The sequence below is a fragment of the Cygnus olor genome, chromosome 9, assembly GCF_009769625.2.
Source record: "Cygnus olor isolate bCygOlo1 chromosome 9, bCygOlo1.pri.v2, whole genome shotgun sequence".
Classification (NCBI taxonomy): domain Eukaryota; kingdom Metazoa; phylum Chordata; class Aves; order Anseriformes; family Anatidae; genus Cygnus; species Cygnus olor.
The window spans coordinates 9,415,837-9,427,717 of NC_049177.1; the positions used below are offsets into that span (position 1 = coordinate 9,415,837).

General features: G+C 46.7%; 1 protein-coding gene across 2 annotated transcripts in view; it reads right to left on the reverse strand.

Annotated features, from left to right (window-relative positions):
- INPP5D (inositol polyphosphate-5-phosphatase D) overlaps window positions 1–9,254 on the reverse strand; it is a 52,359-nt gene extending 43,105 nt beyond the window's left edge. Inside the window, exons 1-2 of one of the 2 annotated variants that reach the window (XM_040567663.1) lie at window positions 8,798–9,254; window positions 3,614–3,677 (exon numbers count right to left, since the gene is read on the reverse strand). In XM_040567663.1, coding sequence (XP_040423597.1) covers window positions 3,614–3,677; window positions 8,798–8,931 — 198 coding nt within the window. In that variant the 5' untranslated portion in view covers window positions 8,932–9,254. The remainder of the gene's footprint in view (window positions 1–3,613; window positions 3,678–8,797) is intronic. The other variant, XM_040567661.1, reaches the window with a different exon arrangement.
- Between the last annotated feature and the right edge of the window lie 2,627 nt (window positions 9,255–11,881).

Here is an 11,881-nt window from a genome sequence, read left to right on the forward strand (position 1 = left end):
AACTCTGCATTAAATACACCTCCGCATTTGAGCAAGGGAAACTCACATCTGTTTTACAGAGGAGACAGCTGAAGTACCCCAGCTATGGCTTGCCAAAGACAGGCAGGTAGCAGCTAAGCTAACTCAGGGGCAGCTAATTTCCAGCCTCATGCCTCTCCTCCTGGATCTGCGTTACTCTACATCTTCTGCTCTCTTCCTGTCTCAGCTTCTCAGTTCTTAGCGTTTTACTACAGTGACAGACTGCAGGCTAACAGACATATCTCAATGACTAATTGTTCTCAGGCTAAGGACAAAGATCTCTACTCACTGTAAGAGATCCTGTGTTTCAAGGGTTTTTTGTTACTCCTCCCCCCTTCCCTAGCTATGCTTTCACTGGCAGGATGCGAGTTTGATTCATTCAAGCCATAGATCCGTTTGTCTACATTTTGAAGTCTCAGGTAAAGGAAGGAGAAAATTCAGCAGTCACAGAAAAAAGAACGGAAAGAGGAGGGCAAAAAAAAAAAGTCTATGACTGTAACCACTACAGTCTGGTACGTCTGGGGGGATACCAGTTTGGTTGTAGATACGGCAGGAAAGAGGGGTTCCAGACCTGACCATGCTGACTGCTGTACAGCTACAGCAGATGCAGAATGCCAATGGCAGATCATGTAGCATGCCACAAAACACTGGAGGGACGTATGCAAATATTTTTTTCTTCAGTTTGAATGCAAAAATGTGCACCTGTAATGCAAAAAACCATGCACCTCCCCTTCTGCCACCTGTACTAAAAAGTCAATTTAACCATGCAAACAATAACACTATCATTCCACCAGTGCCAGACCAGGCTCTAAGTAAAAAATGAGAAATGAAATCTATCCACCAACAACACTCAGAAAACGTGAAGTAACTTGCAGCTTTAAAGCTGAAAAACTTCATAGAGTGGCAGAGGGAGAGCTGTCATGTCACAAGTGCTGCGAGTGTAGCTGTGATATTACACATCTTCTGAACCTGCTGTCATCATGAGAAACGTCTGACAGACAACAGCTCAGATCTGGGCAGGAAGACAACTCTGTTAGCTTCAGGAAGGAGCACTGTGCAAGCAAAAAAGGTCACATTGCACAATTCAGGCTAACCTCAGGACTTAGTACTGCATCTTTCCTACGTCTTTTTTTTTTTTTTTTTTTTTAACCCAGAAATGAGAAGCATCTACTGATTACTGTGTTAATTTAACACCTGGTCTAATTCCACAGGATTACTAGATTCTTTCCTTTTTAATGGATTTTTTTCAAAATGTCAAACTCCTATTTAGCAACTTGCACATCCTTGCCCAGTAGAACCGTTCTTTTCAAAATGATTCTTTGATACACATGAAGTAGTTTTTGTTTTATCCAAAACTCAACAGACAAGCAACCAAAAATGTCTGGCCCAGCTGGAGCAATGTACCAAGAAAAGCAGCCAACAACATGAGATTGTTTTGCTTCAAGCCTCAATTACAACTCTCACTGTCTCTCTGTCTCTCTTGCAAGAAGCAGCCAGCCCCCTTCTTCTGCCTCTCCCACAGAACTGGAATAGTGCAACACAAAATGAGAGGTGTTGTGTCTTGAAAACTTGAGTTAACAACACACTTTATTTAGACTACTCTTGATATTCAACCTACAGCTCCTGGCAACCCATGTACAAAGGTATGCCACCACATATCCTCTGCATCTCACACAGCAGACACAAGAAATTCCTCACAATCAGACCACAAATCCCAAGAGAACTTTATCTATCAGTTTGAGTGGACATCTAGTAGATTGTATTTCCTTAAGAAATCTACTGGATTTCAAAAGGTTTCATTCAGAAACATCCAAAGAAGACCTAATATGGCTGTCTGGATCCAGTGGTAGTCCAATAACCTCTCCCCAGAAATGATGAGGGCATAACTAATTGCAAATAATACCCTACAAAGAACTGTGGGGTGATGAGGAGGCGTATGTGGTGGGGAAAGCCTGAGCTGCCTGACATCAGTTTGATTTACCTGACTTTATGCAGTCACTTTTAGTTTTCACCGGCAGCAGAACAAAATCCCACCTTCTGCTTGTTCATAAACTTTGATTCAGTGTTACAAGCTGCCATCGCTACAACAGAAATACCAGTTTCTCATGGCTGCAGTGCTTTGATTTGTGGACAAAAGGAATAGGTGCACATAAAAACGGGCCCTTTGTCATGGCAGAAAGGATTACAGAGCCAGTACAAAGTGCTCTAATGAAGGGAAATGTGACTTGCATCTTTCTGGGTGGTAATGCACAGAAGTACCTGCCAAATCTGCACCATACCTTAAGCCGGTGGGTCCTGGGAGCAGCCTGGGTTTGAGCCCAGCATGCTCTGGAAAGCTAACTGAACTCAGGTTTCCAACCCTCTTGTAACACCTGTGCCTTTCTATAAAAGGCTGCAGGCCAGGCTGCGTGTTCCACATCACTCACATGATGCTCCAGTAAGACAGCTGGGGAACAAGGGGCCAGGGCTTGCCCAGGGTGCTGAGCCCCACACAGAGCATGTAAGGGTATGCCTGTAGGTGCTGCAGAACACGGAGCACAGCCCACACTTCTCCACCGTGTCCCAGCTGCTCTGCCCCAGAACTGCCTGCTCAGGGCACTCCCAAGGGCATGCAGGAAGATGGGTTCTGTAGCTACTTCTGCAGGCAACCTCCAGCCTTCCCTTTTTCCTCCCCCTCAGGTGAAAAGTCAATATATGATCATTTCTGTGCTTATTTCCTAAAAGACAAAGCAGCTGCCACCCATTCGGTTAGGGTTCCACAAGTTAATTTCCTCACCACGGTGCCAGTGCAAAGAACAAGGACTTCATTAGCAGGGTCTGGCTGCCCCCTGGGCTCTGCCCCTGTGCTGCTGTGGGACTTGGGCAGCTGTGCCATTCCTTGGGCCTCAGGTCTCTCCCACGCTCTTCCTGCCCAGGGTGTTTCACTTGTGAGCTACCTGGCACAGTACAGCTCTGATCTCAACAGCTGCTCTAGGTACTATAAATAATGATAAACACCGTATCACCTTCCAGGCACCTGTCTTAGCACGACAACACATCATCACACCAGCACAATATGCCAAAGCACATTATTTAGGACAACGAGGCTGAAATAAACCAGATGATGGAAAAAACAAGTACTACTACAAACAGCCTGCAGCATACAGCACGGAGCCATATCAGTGTGCCAGGTCCTCCGTTCCAGCTGAGCGCTGGCCCCAAGCTAGCAGGCTGCAGAGCCAGTGCATGTTCCTCTGCACAGTGTTGCCTGGTGGCCTGGGAGGATAGATGAGCTTCTGTGTCATGCCATGCTGACACATAAAGACCCAGGTGAAATCTGGCATAGCATCCTGCGGCTGGCTCCTCCTCAGAAAATGGAAGTGCTGCAGCAAGGTAGGCAGAACAGTTCTGGGGAAACCAGCTGAGGCTGGCAAGGCCAGCTGGGACACCATGGTGGCAGCCAGACCTGGGCACAAAGGCCCCTGGACACAGCACTGAGAGCCTGGAATTGACTTTGGTGTCAGTACAGCTGTGTTTGAGCACAGCTGCATCTGAAACGCAGTAAGCAATACTAAGCGCATCTTTGCAGGACCAAATGGTTCACCGTGTGGCTTACCTGGACAATTAGCTTATTCTCTTTATCAGGCAGAATTCGGTAGGTATACACGCAATTCCGAAACCTGGAACAGATCAGAGGAGATGCTGTTAGACTGTCTGCAGAAGGGAATGAATCACACTGTGGCACCCCTCCTCATGAGAGAAGATATTGGAAGATCCTGATAAAGATAGAGGCCTTCATGCACAAGAGTTTTAAACCTTTCTTTCCATTTCCCTGGAGTCTCCAAAGTAACACAAACCTGAAGTGTACCCGGTCACTGAGACATGTTTGCAGATGTCAGTGCAGAAAGTGATATCAGAATCAGCCTCAGAATGAGTTATTCAACTCTTCTTCTGGCCGGAAAGAAAGAAAACACCAAATGGCTCTGGCTGTCAGTAGAGTGGGCGTCTCAGGAAGGAGTGAAAAAGCAGAAATTCAAAAGACACTGGGCCAAAATCAGCACAGTATGAGGCTGATTTTGAACTTACAAATGAGTAAATGACTTAAAAATGAGTAAATTGAAGGGCTAGTATGTGCTCTGACTTGTATTGGAAAAAAAAAAGAACAACACATAAATATAACAGATTTCAGCTAAGTCACAATAAGACAACTGATTACTAGGCACATTGTCATGCACAAAGCCTAAGTGACAGGTCTAAATGAAAACCCACCTCGCTACTGTGGTACAGATGCACACTGTACATGTGCGTCTGTAGATCAGCCATAAGTAACGTTTTGTCCCAGTTAAATTCAATTAGATTTTTATTGAAGGAAGGATGGAAGAGGCTTTTGCCCAGTGGAGGGCCACATTAATGTGCAAGAGCTCAAGGGCAAGGAAGGAAAGCCTCAGCAACGCTGTAATGTGGTAAGCATGACCTTCCTCAGCAGCTGCTGAGCTTTGTGGAGCTTGCCCAAGAAAAGTTGGCTGAAAAGTATATTTTTACTTTTTCCCCAGTGAAAAACAGATTGATTAAACCTTTCAAGTCACCTGCAAAGCGTTCTGTAAAAACATACACTATGGCTTTAAGCCAATGAATGATGCTGGTTTCAACCCCTTCCTCTCAAAGGAAAAACTGGAATCCATTCTCAGAGCCTCCTTGCCTGTAACAGAACCACTGCGTTACCCTCAGGATCATCATGAAACGTGGGCTGAGGTCAGCCCTCCAGATGGGGAGATCACTAAAACATCCTCATCTCTCTTACAGTTACGTTGTGAGCCTATTCATCATGTGCCTTTCAGAATCACTCTATGCAAGAGAGAGAGAGACTGCCAGGATTTTAGGTAGCCTTATACAGGGAGTCACAAAGAGCAATTGGAAATGAAAGAAAATTACTCATAATTCATAGAAGAATTTTTCCAGGGTGTTTAGAGGACTTTGTCATGCATCTGTATGAGCCTGTCTCTTTCTGATGGCATTAATGCCAAGGATACAGAAGAATTACAACTGCTCGCAGAGCTCAGTACCACTTCAGTAAGTGATGTGAGACCATTTCATAGGCATCTATTCATTCACACAGTGGAAGAGTTGCTACTACCAGAAAGTTGGAGTCACAGACATGATCCTGATCTAGTTTGGACCACTACAACTCTGCTAATTTCACTGAGCCCAGGGCAATCAATGCCAGATGAGGATATGCCCCCAGGAAGGGTATGGGTTTTGTTTTTATCTGTCAATGCAGCTCTCTTACACCATTTCCTCCTCTGATATGCAAACAGGGCTAAGCAGAACTGCTCATGCAGCTGATGAGAGAAAATTTGTGTGTGTGTGGAGATTATGAACCTGATAAACAAACCAGCTCAATGGCTCTTGCGTCACAAGAGGACCCTCCATGAACGTACCCCATCACATGGGCCTTATGAAGCAGCTGTCACAATACTTGTAAAGAGGTTTAAGCTGAGGAAAGGTAAAATTGGTGCAGAAGCCAGCTAAGAGCTGTTGCGTGAGATAGGAACAGGGAGGAGTGCTTCCTCGGATCAAAAGTAGGGGTCTTCTTTAGCAATCCCCTAGGTGCATGTGGCTAGAGAAGACTGCGACTCTTACTTTGTTTCCACCCTTAGGCTTTCTCTCCTCAGCATCTTGACTGTCAAGTTATGTGGTCCACTTACTGTCACGTTCCAGGTCCTCCCTAAAAACTGGGTATGACTTCAGAATTGCCCAATCACTGTTGAGCCTGGCTATGTGGGGGGTAAATACAATACCTGCCTGAGATTAAACATGCCTCCAAGCACTTTCACATGTCCCTGTTCTCTCTGTCAGCTGGAGGAAGGAAGGGGACAAGGCTTCTGTTTTCTCTTTCCTCTTTCCTCTCCTGCTGTACATACTCTTAAGCATGGGTGACAATGTGCATATTGGGGGTGTCTGGAAATCCTAATCACAAACAGGTCTGCCAAGCTTTGCCTTACCTCAGTGCACCTCAAGAGAGGCCATCCCTCCAGGGGGCTGGAAACAGCACCTCACAGGAACGGTCTTCTGAGAGGGACCCCAAAACCGCAGCTAGGCTTTGAGGGTCTTCTCTAGAAGCACTGTTATTCCTGCAGCCACTCGCAAAGGAGCCTCCAACAGAAGGTCCCCTGGAGGAATGATCCCGATTTGCCATGTTGTGAGCGCCAAGAAGCTCTTTTTGATTTTGGGATCCAGGCATTCCCCTCCCTCCAGGTGAGTTAGCCCATTTATTGTGAACAAACTGCGAAATCAAACAATCCAGGCTCAGAGAAAGGAGGAGGAAAATGACTTTGCTTCTTGCCTTTTATGGGGCAATGTGGCCAGCAGAGACAGCAGAGGACAGCAGTGCTGGGGGAGGAGTGTTCCCTCTGTCTGCTGACTGCTTCAGCTCTCGGCCCAGCTCAGCGCTGCTGCTCCAAGTTTTAGAAAGGGAGAGGAGGCACTCTTAAAATGCCCTGCAAACACACCTCCCTTACTTGTCTATATTTATAGAATCCGTATTTCTAAAGCAGTTGTTCAAGAAAATCACTGTCTCGATCTATAATATAATAATAATAATCATCACTTTTGCTGGATTTTGACTGATCTGCCCAATAAATATTAGAGCACTGTAGAATATGACACTTCTTTTTCAGAGCAAATTTCATGTTTTTTTTTGTTTTGTTTTCCCTATCTATACACAGTTGACACTTTCTCTCTTTCAACATAATTTTCTTTTTTTTTTTTTTTTGTGAAAACCTTTTGCAAGTCAGGCTTTCAATTCCCCTCTTTCGTTCTCTCATTTTTTGTCTCTAGCCTCTCCATTTTTTAAACAGGAGAGACTGAAGAGCTCACACTTCAAACACCTTCCAGTCAATAACACAGCTGAAACTGACGTATCTCTGAGAAAGTTTTCAGCTTCAGCAAAGTTATGCATTTTGTCAAGACAACATTCAGAGTGAAAGGCTTATTCACCACCTCTAACCTTTTTTCTTCACAAACTATTTGGAAACCAGCATAAGCTGAAAGCACGTTACATACTTTGACAGAAGTTTTTGGGACATTTCTTAGACTCTAACACCAGGCTGTTGCACCACGGAGCTGTCTGCTCGTGGCTGACAAAGCTGGGTGCTCCCCATTTCTTTAATGAAACCATTCATGTCGGCCACCTCAGAATGGATTTAAGAACATAACCTTTGGCTCCCGGTTCAGAAAATCCTGGTCATTATATTGTTTCTATTTCCTGATCCCATGTCTCTCAAGTCACAAAAGGCTTTCAAAGTTGGCTGCATAAACATTTACAATGGAAAAACTTATGCAAATGCATGTTAGTTGACATTTTTTACAGCACCGTCCCTTTCTACAATCCCCATCACCACTCTGTAAAATAATCTTTGTGTGTGTTTTTACATACTGGTTACTAATCAAAGCAGTTGTGCTAAAGAGACTCACTTGAAGCAGCAGTCTATCCCAGTAAAATGGCCCCCGAGTGGCACCTTGGGTCCTCCCATGCTAGCATTGCCCCTCCTTCCCACTGCTTTCCCTGTTTATCTGCAGCCACCCTTCTTTCTTCGCTCCCTCCAGAAAGAACAAACTCTTCTCTTCCCCATGTCATTACAAACACCTTAACAAACAGGCACAGAGGCTCTCTGCACTCTGTGAACACCCCCATTCCCCAGCCACTGATCTCTCACAATCCAACACCTACGCTGTAGGGCAGCTGCCCAGCCCAATGCTTCTCTGCAGATGAATCTTCCGCAGCAGCCTGTGCTGTCAACCAGAAGCCTGACCTCAGAGACAAGCAGTTAGACCAGAGTTATAAAAAGCACCACCACCTTCACAACTGCAAGAAATATACTTTCAGAAAGAAACTACACTGAGAAGCCTGCTTGTAATTTCATGGGGAGTAGGGGAGAAATTATTTTTTATTAATCTGTTGCATGATGGCAGCAACAAGGATCTGACAGGCAGAACAGGGTCCCACAGAGGCTTTCTTGGTCTCTCCTAAGCAGAGAGAGACAGTCTTATCTCTATGTAATGCAAAGCTAAGTGCCTCAGACCTGACCTGCTGACTCCGGTCTCCTCTTGCCCCTGCACTCCTGCCTCTAGGAATAACCCTTGCCGTCACAGGAGACCCTGCTCTCCGGTCCAGAGCCCCGACCCAGAATGCAGGGGTCAGGGCTGCCAGCATTTCCCTCCTCTTCCTTACTTTCCACATGATAATATTTACCCCATGAGCCACGTTAGTGGGGCAGGTGGACTCACCACTGTGCTGGGGGTATCACGAACAGTTCCAGGAACTATTTCAAGCCTTTTGCTGAATTGGACACAGCACCGTACAGGTTGGTGAGTCAAACACACCAGAGCAAGAACATGCCTCGGAGGGTACCAAGCTCGGTATTCAAGTTGTTACACATATAGAAAAACCTGACCCAAGCTACTAAGGGGCTCTAAGAGGTCAAGAGCACAGAGTGCAGCAACTCAGAGCACAGCAATTGTATCTTTGATTATTCTCCCCTATCGAATCAGGGGGAAGAGTGGCATGAACAGTACAACAGTAAAAGAACACGGGTTTGTTCAGCCTGGTCTTGCTCCCTATCCATCCTATCCTATCCTATGGCCCAGAACAGGGAAACCAGCCATACTCTGATGCGGGCTGCACCTTCCTAGTTGGTACAGAGGCTGTTTGTCTCTGCCAGAGAGGACGAAGGGGGATAACACCCTGCACGAGCAGGGACAAAAGTGTCGCGTGAAGCGCGAGGTCGAAAGCCGTACTTACAGCACGCAGAGTGCATACGCCGAAGCAATTGACTCACTGGCCCGCACAAGGAAGCTGCCATCCTTGCCTACTTTGGAGAGCAGGTCTTCAGCTCTGGAGCGAGTGATATTGCCGTGGTACCAGCACTGATCCATTGCTGCAGCTGAAGGAAACCTGAATGCCAATACAGGAGCTGCCAGAGCTGCCTCTGTGTCTGTGCGTAACGATCAGGCAGCTTCAGCTCACCAGCTTCCTGTTTCAATAGTACAGAGAGGGAAAGGAAACTCAGCCGCGGACAACTTCCTCAACTCAAACAGCTCAGAGAGTGAGCGTGACATGTTCCTGCAGCCCCTGCTCTCTCCTCATGCTGCAACTGAAGTGACGAGCAAGCCCACATTCCCTGACTTTCCCTTCCCCTTCACGTCCTAATATTCTGTATCAAAAAGTCCCAGCTGGGGATCCCTTCTGCCCTCCCGCTGACTCAGTCCTGCAGGCATTGGTGGCCTGCCTTCCCATTTCTGATCTCTTGCCAGATCCTCTGGGTTTCCATCTTCTTCCTGTCTGTCAGTCCTACCCACTACAGGTCTCCATGGGGAACAAATAAATCCTAGACTGACTGAAAACAAACCGTGCATTCGGATCCCTTCACACTGACTGCCCCATTCCCGCATTGTCCGGTCCTCACATCTAGGTAGGTGTCAGGAGGGGACTTGAAATAACCACTATATATATATATATATATATTTTTTTTTTTAAATAATTATCCCTGTATGTTTCCATGCACAGAAGCAGGCTTAAAGGCTGATTTGTTCTAGGAATTAGTGACCAAAGCTCCCTGTCAGCTACTGTGAGATGGATTCAAAGGTCTTTCCTACTCTTAAATCCCCAAAGATGGGATGGAGCAAAGTAATTTTTGGCAACCCACGTCAGAGAGGGGGAACTGGGGCTTTCACTTCCCTTTTTTTTGGCTGTACATCTGCCCCTTGTCTGGGCTCTGTGTGGCATGCTCAGCACTGCATCTCCAAGGCAGAGCAACTAGGGCACACTTGCAGCAAGTACGGACATTGCCACAGGAGCAGTGCTTGCACAGCAACTTTGGTTGCCTCTCCTGTACCTCCAGCTACTCTGCCTTTGAAGTCAGTGCTTCTGCACATTCACATCTGAGCTGTAATCAGAAGCAGCAGCCAAGCTGGGACTCTGCTGGAACTCCGCGTGGAGAGGGAGTCCCCAGGCAAAGCACAGGCACTGCTAACCCTATGCGACCCTCGACTCCTAGAGCCAGGAGTGCTGTGGCTATGGATCACGCAGGACATACTGCAGTGCTGTTCCCTTCCACAGCATGGACGGCAAGGCAGGAGACAGCAGCCTAGACCAAACTGGGAGAGACCAGAACTGGTGGGTATGGGAAGGGAGACTGAGCCAGTACAGGCCAGCATCCACCCCTATCTGCCTTCCTGGCGCTGTCAGCTATTCACACATTTACTCCACAGTGTCCAGCTTAATCTCAGCTGTTGGGATTAAACTGTGGGCAACAGCAATTCAGAACTGTGCAACCCTGCTAAATGGGCAGAACTGCAATGTGCAGGGCTTCCTGTCCACGCTGAGCAAGCACTGTCTACAGACCAAAATTAGCTTAGCTGGATCTGCCTTTCATCTTCACCCAGACCCAGTTGGAGCTTTAGGAGCCAGTCTACCATGGATTCAGGTATGTAAACAGAGTCAGATGCTGAATAGCATGAAGTGGCTCTGCATGGACAATAGCTGTGGGCTCCTGTAAGCTACAGAGTGGCTGCAAACCCTGTTCTCCCTACTGAGAATAGTGTCTGCATATTGCAAGGGGACTGTGCACCTCCTTTGACAGTCCTGCCTGGCCACTAGTGTGCTGCTTGCCTCACTCATACCAGCTCTTTGGGATGTCTGAGACAGCAGCTTCTCTGGAGCATGGCTGCAGCAGGAAGTGGAACGGCTCTGAATGTCAAACCACTGCTTGACCTCACCGTGCTCTCCATGCAATGGACCTGTATGATGACACATAGTGGACAGAGGTGCTGCACTGGATGAGTATTCCTGGAATGAAACTGCATTTGCAGAGGTTCTGATCTACTGCAAGTTAACAAAGAAGTACAAGCCCTGGTCAGACAGCTGAAAGACTGATTAGCTGGACAGTTAACACCTCATTTCTATCCATCCTTCCACTGACTTCAGCTGTTAGGGAGCTGCTGCTGCTTCCTTCAAATGTGTGCACTCCTGTCCAGCCACACACAACTTCTCAATTTGTAGACGTGAATAAGGGGATGGGATCCAAATGCATGCAATGACTGTGGCCATAAAAAGTGCAGGTTGGTTTCTGCATGTATTTCTTGGTCCTAAAGAAAAGCACAGTACAGCTCCAGCTGCTCAAAAGGTGAATCCTAAACCCCTAGCATAAGCCTCTCTATGTTCCCTAAAGGCTCATCTGTAGCACTGCCTGAAGAGGAAATGGCGTCTGACGTACTTCTCACGGCACTTACATCTGATCTCTGCAGTGCTGGAGAAAGACTGATCCTTGTGCAGTCAGTGCATGTGTGTGCATATTCTGAGCTACCTGCAGCCTGACTCCCAAAGGACAGTGGTAACTTCTTGTCCCCCCCAGAGTCAAGAGGCTGTTCTGCAGCAGATACTTATACCATTCATTTTCTTTCCATGCATACCTGTGTTGGAGAAGGCTTGTAAGCAGATCTGAGAAGGAAGAGATTAGAGAAGAGGAGAGGAGCTAAAGCGTTTGCCAGAGAGAGGGACTGCCAGGATCAGACTGCATGGAGATACAGGGCACATAGTGATACTACAGGGGTAGCCAGCACAGCACTAGGTTTCCACAAGAAATAGGATGTGCTTCAGATAGTCTATACTGTCATCCCAAATTGGGACAAAGTATCATGGAAGATCTCCCCTTGTAAAACAAAAGAATAATGGGTATCAGTCAGACAAATGCAACCCAGACCCAATAGTAGCTATTAGATAACCACAGCAGCAGCATCTCACTTAAACTTACTTGAGAGAGTGAGGCCACAGACAAAGAACTTGGACACATTTTGATGTTGGATAATCAGAAATTATAGTCTACGG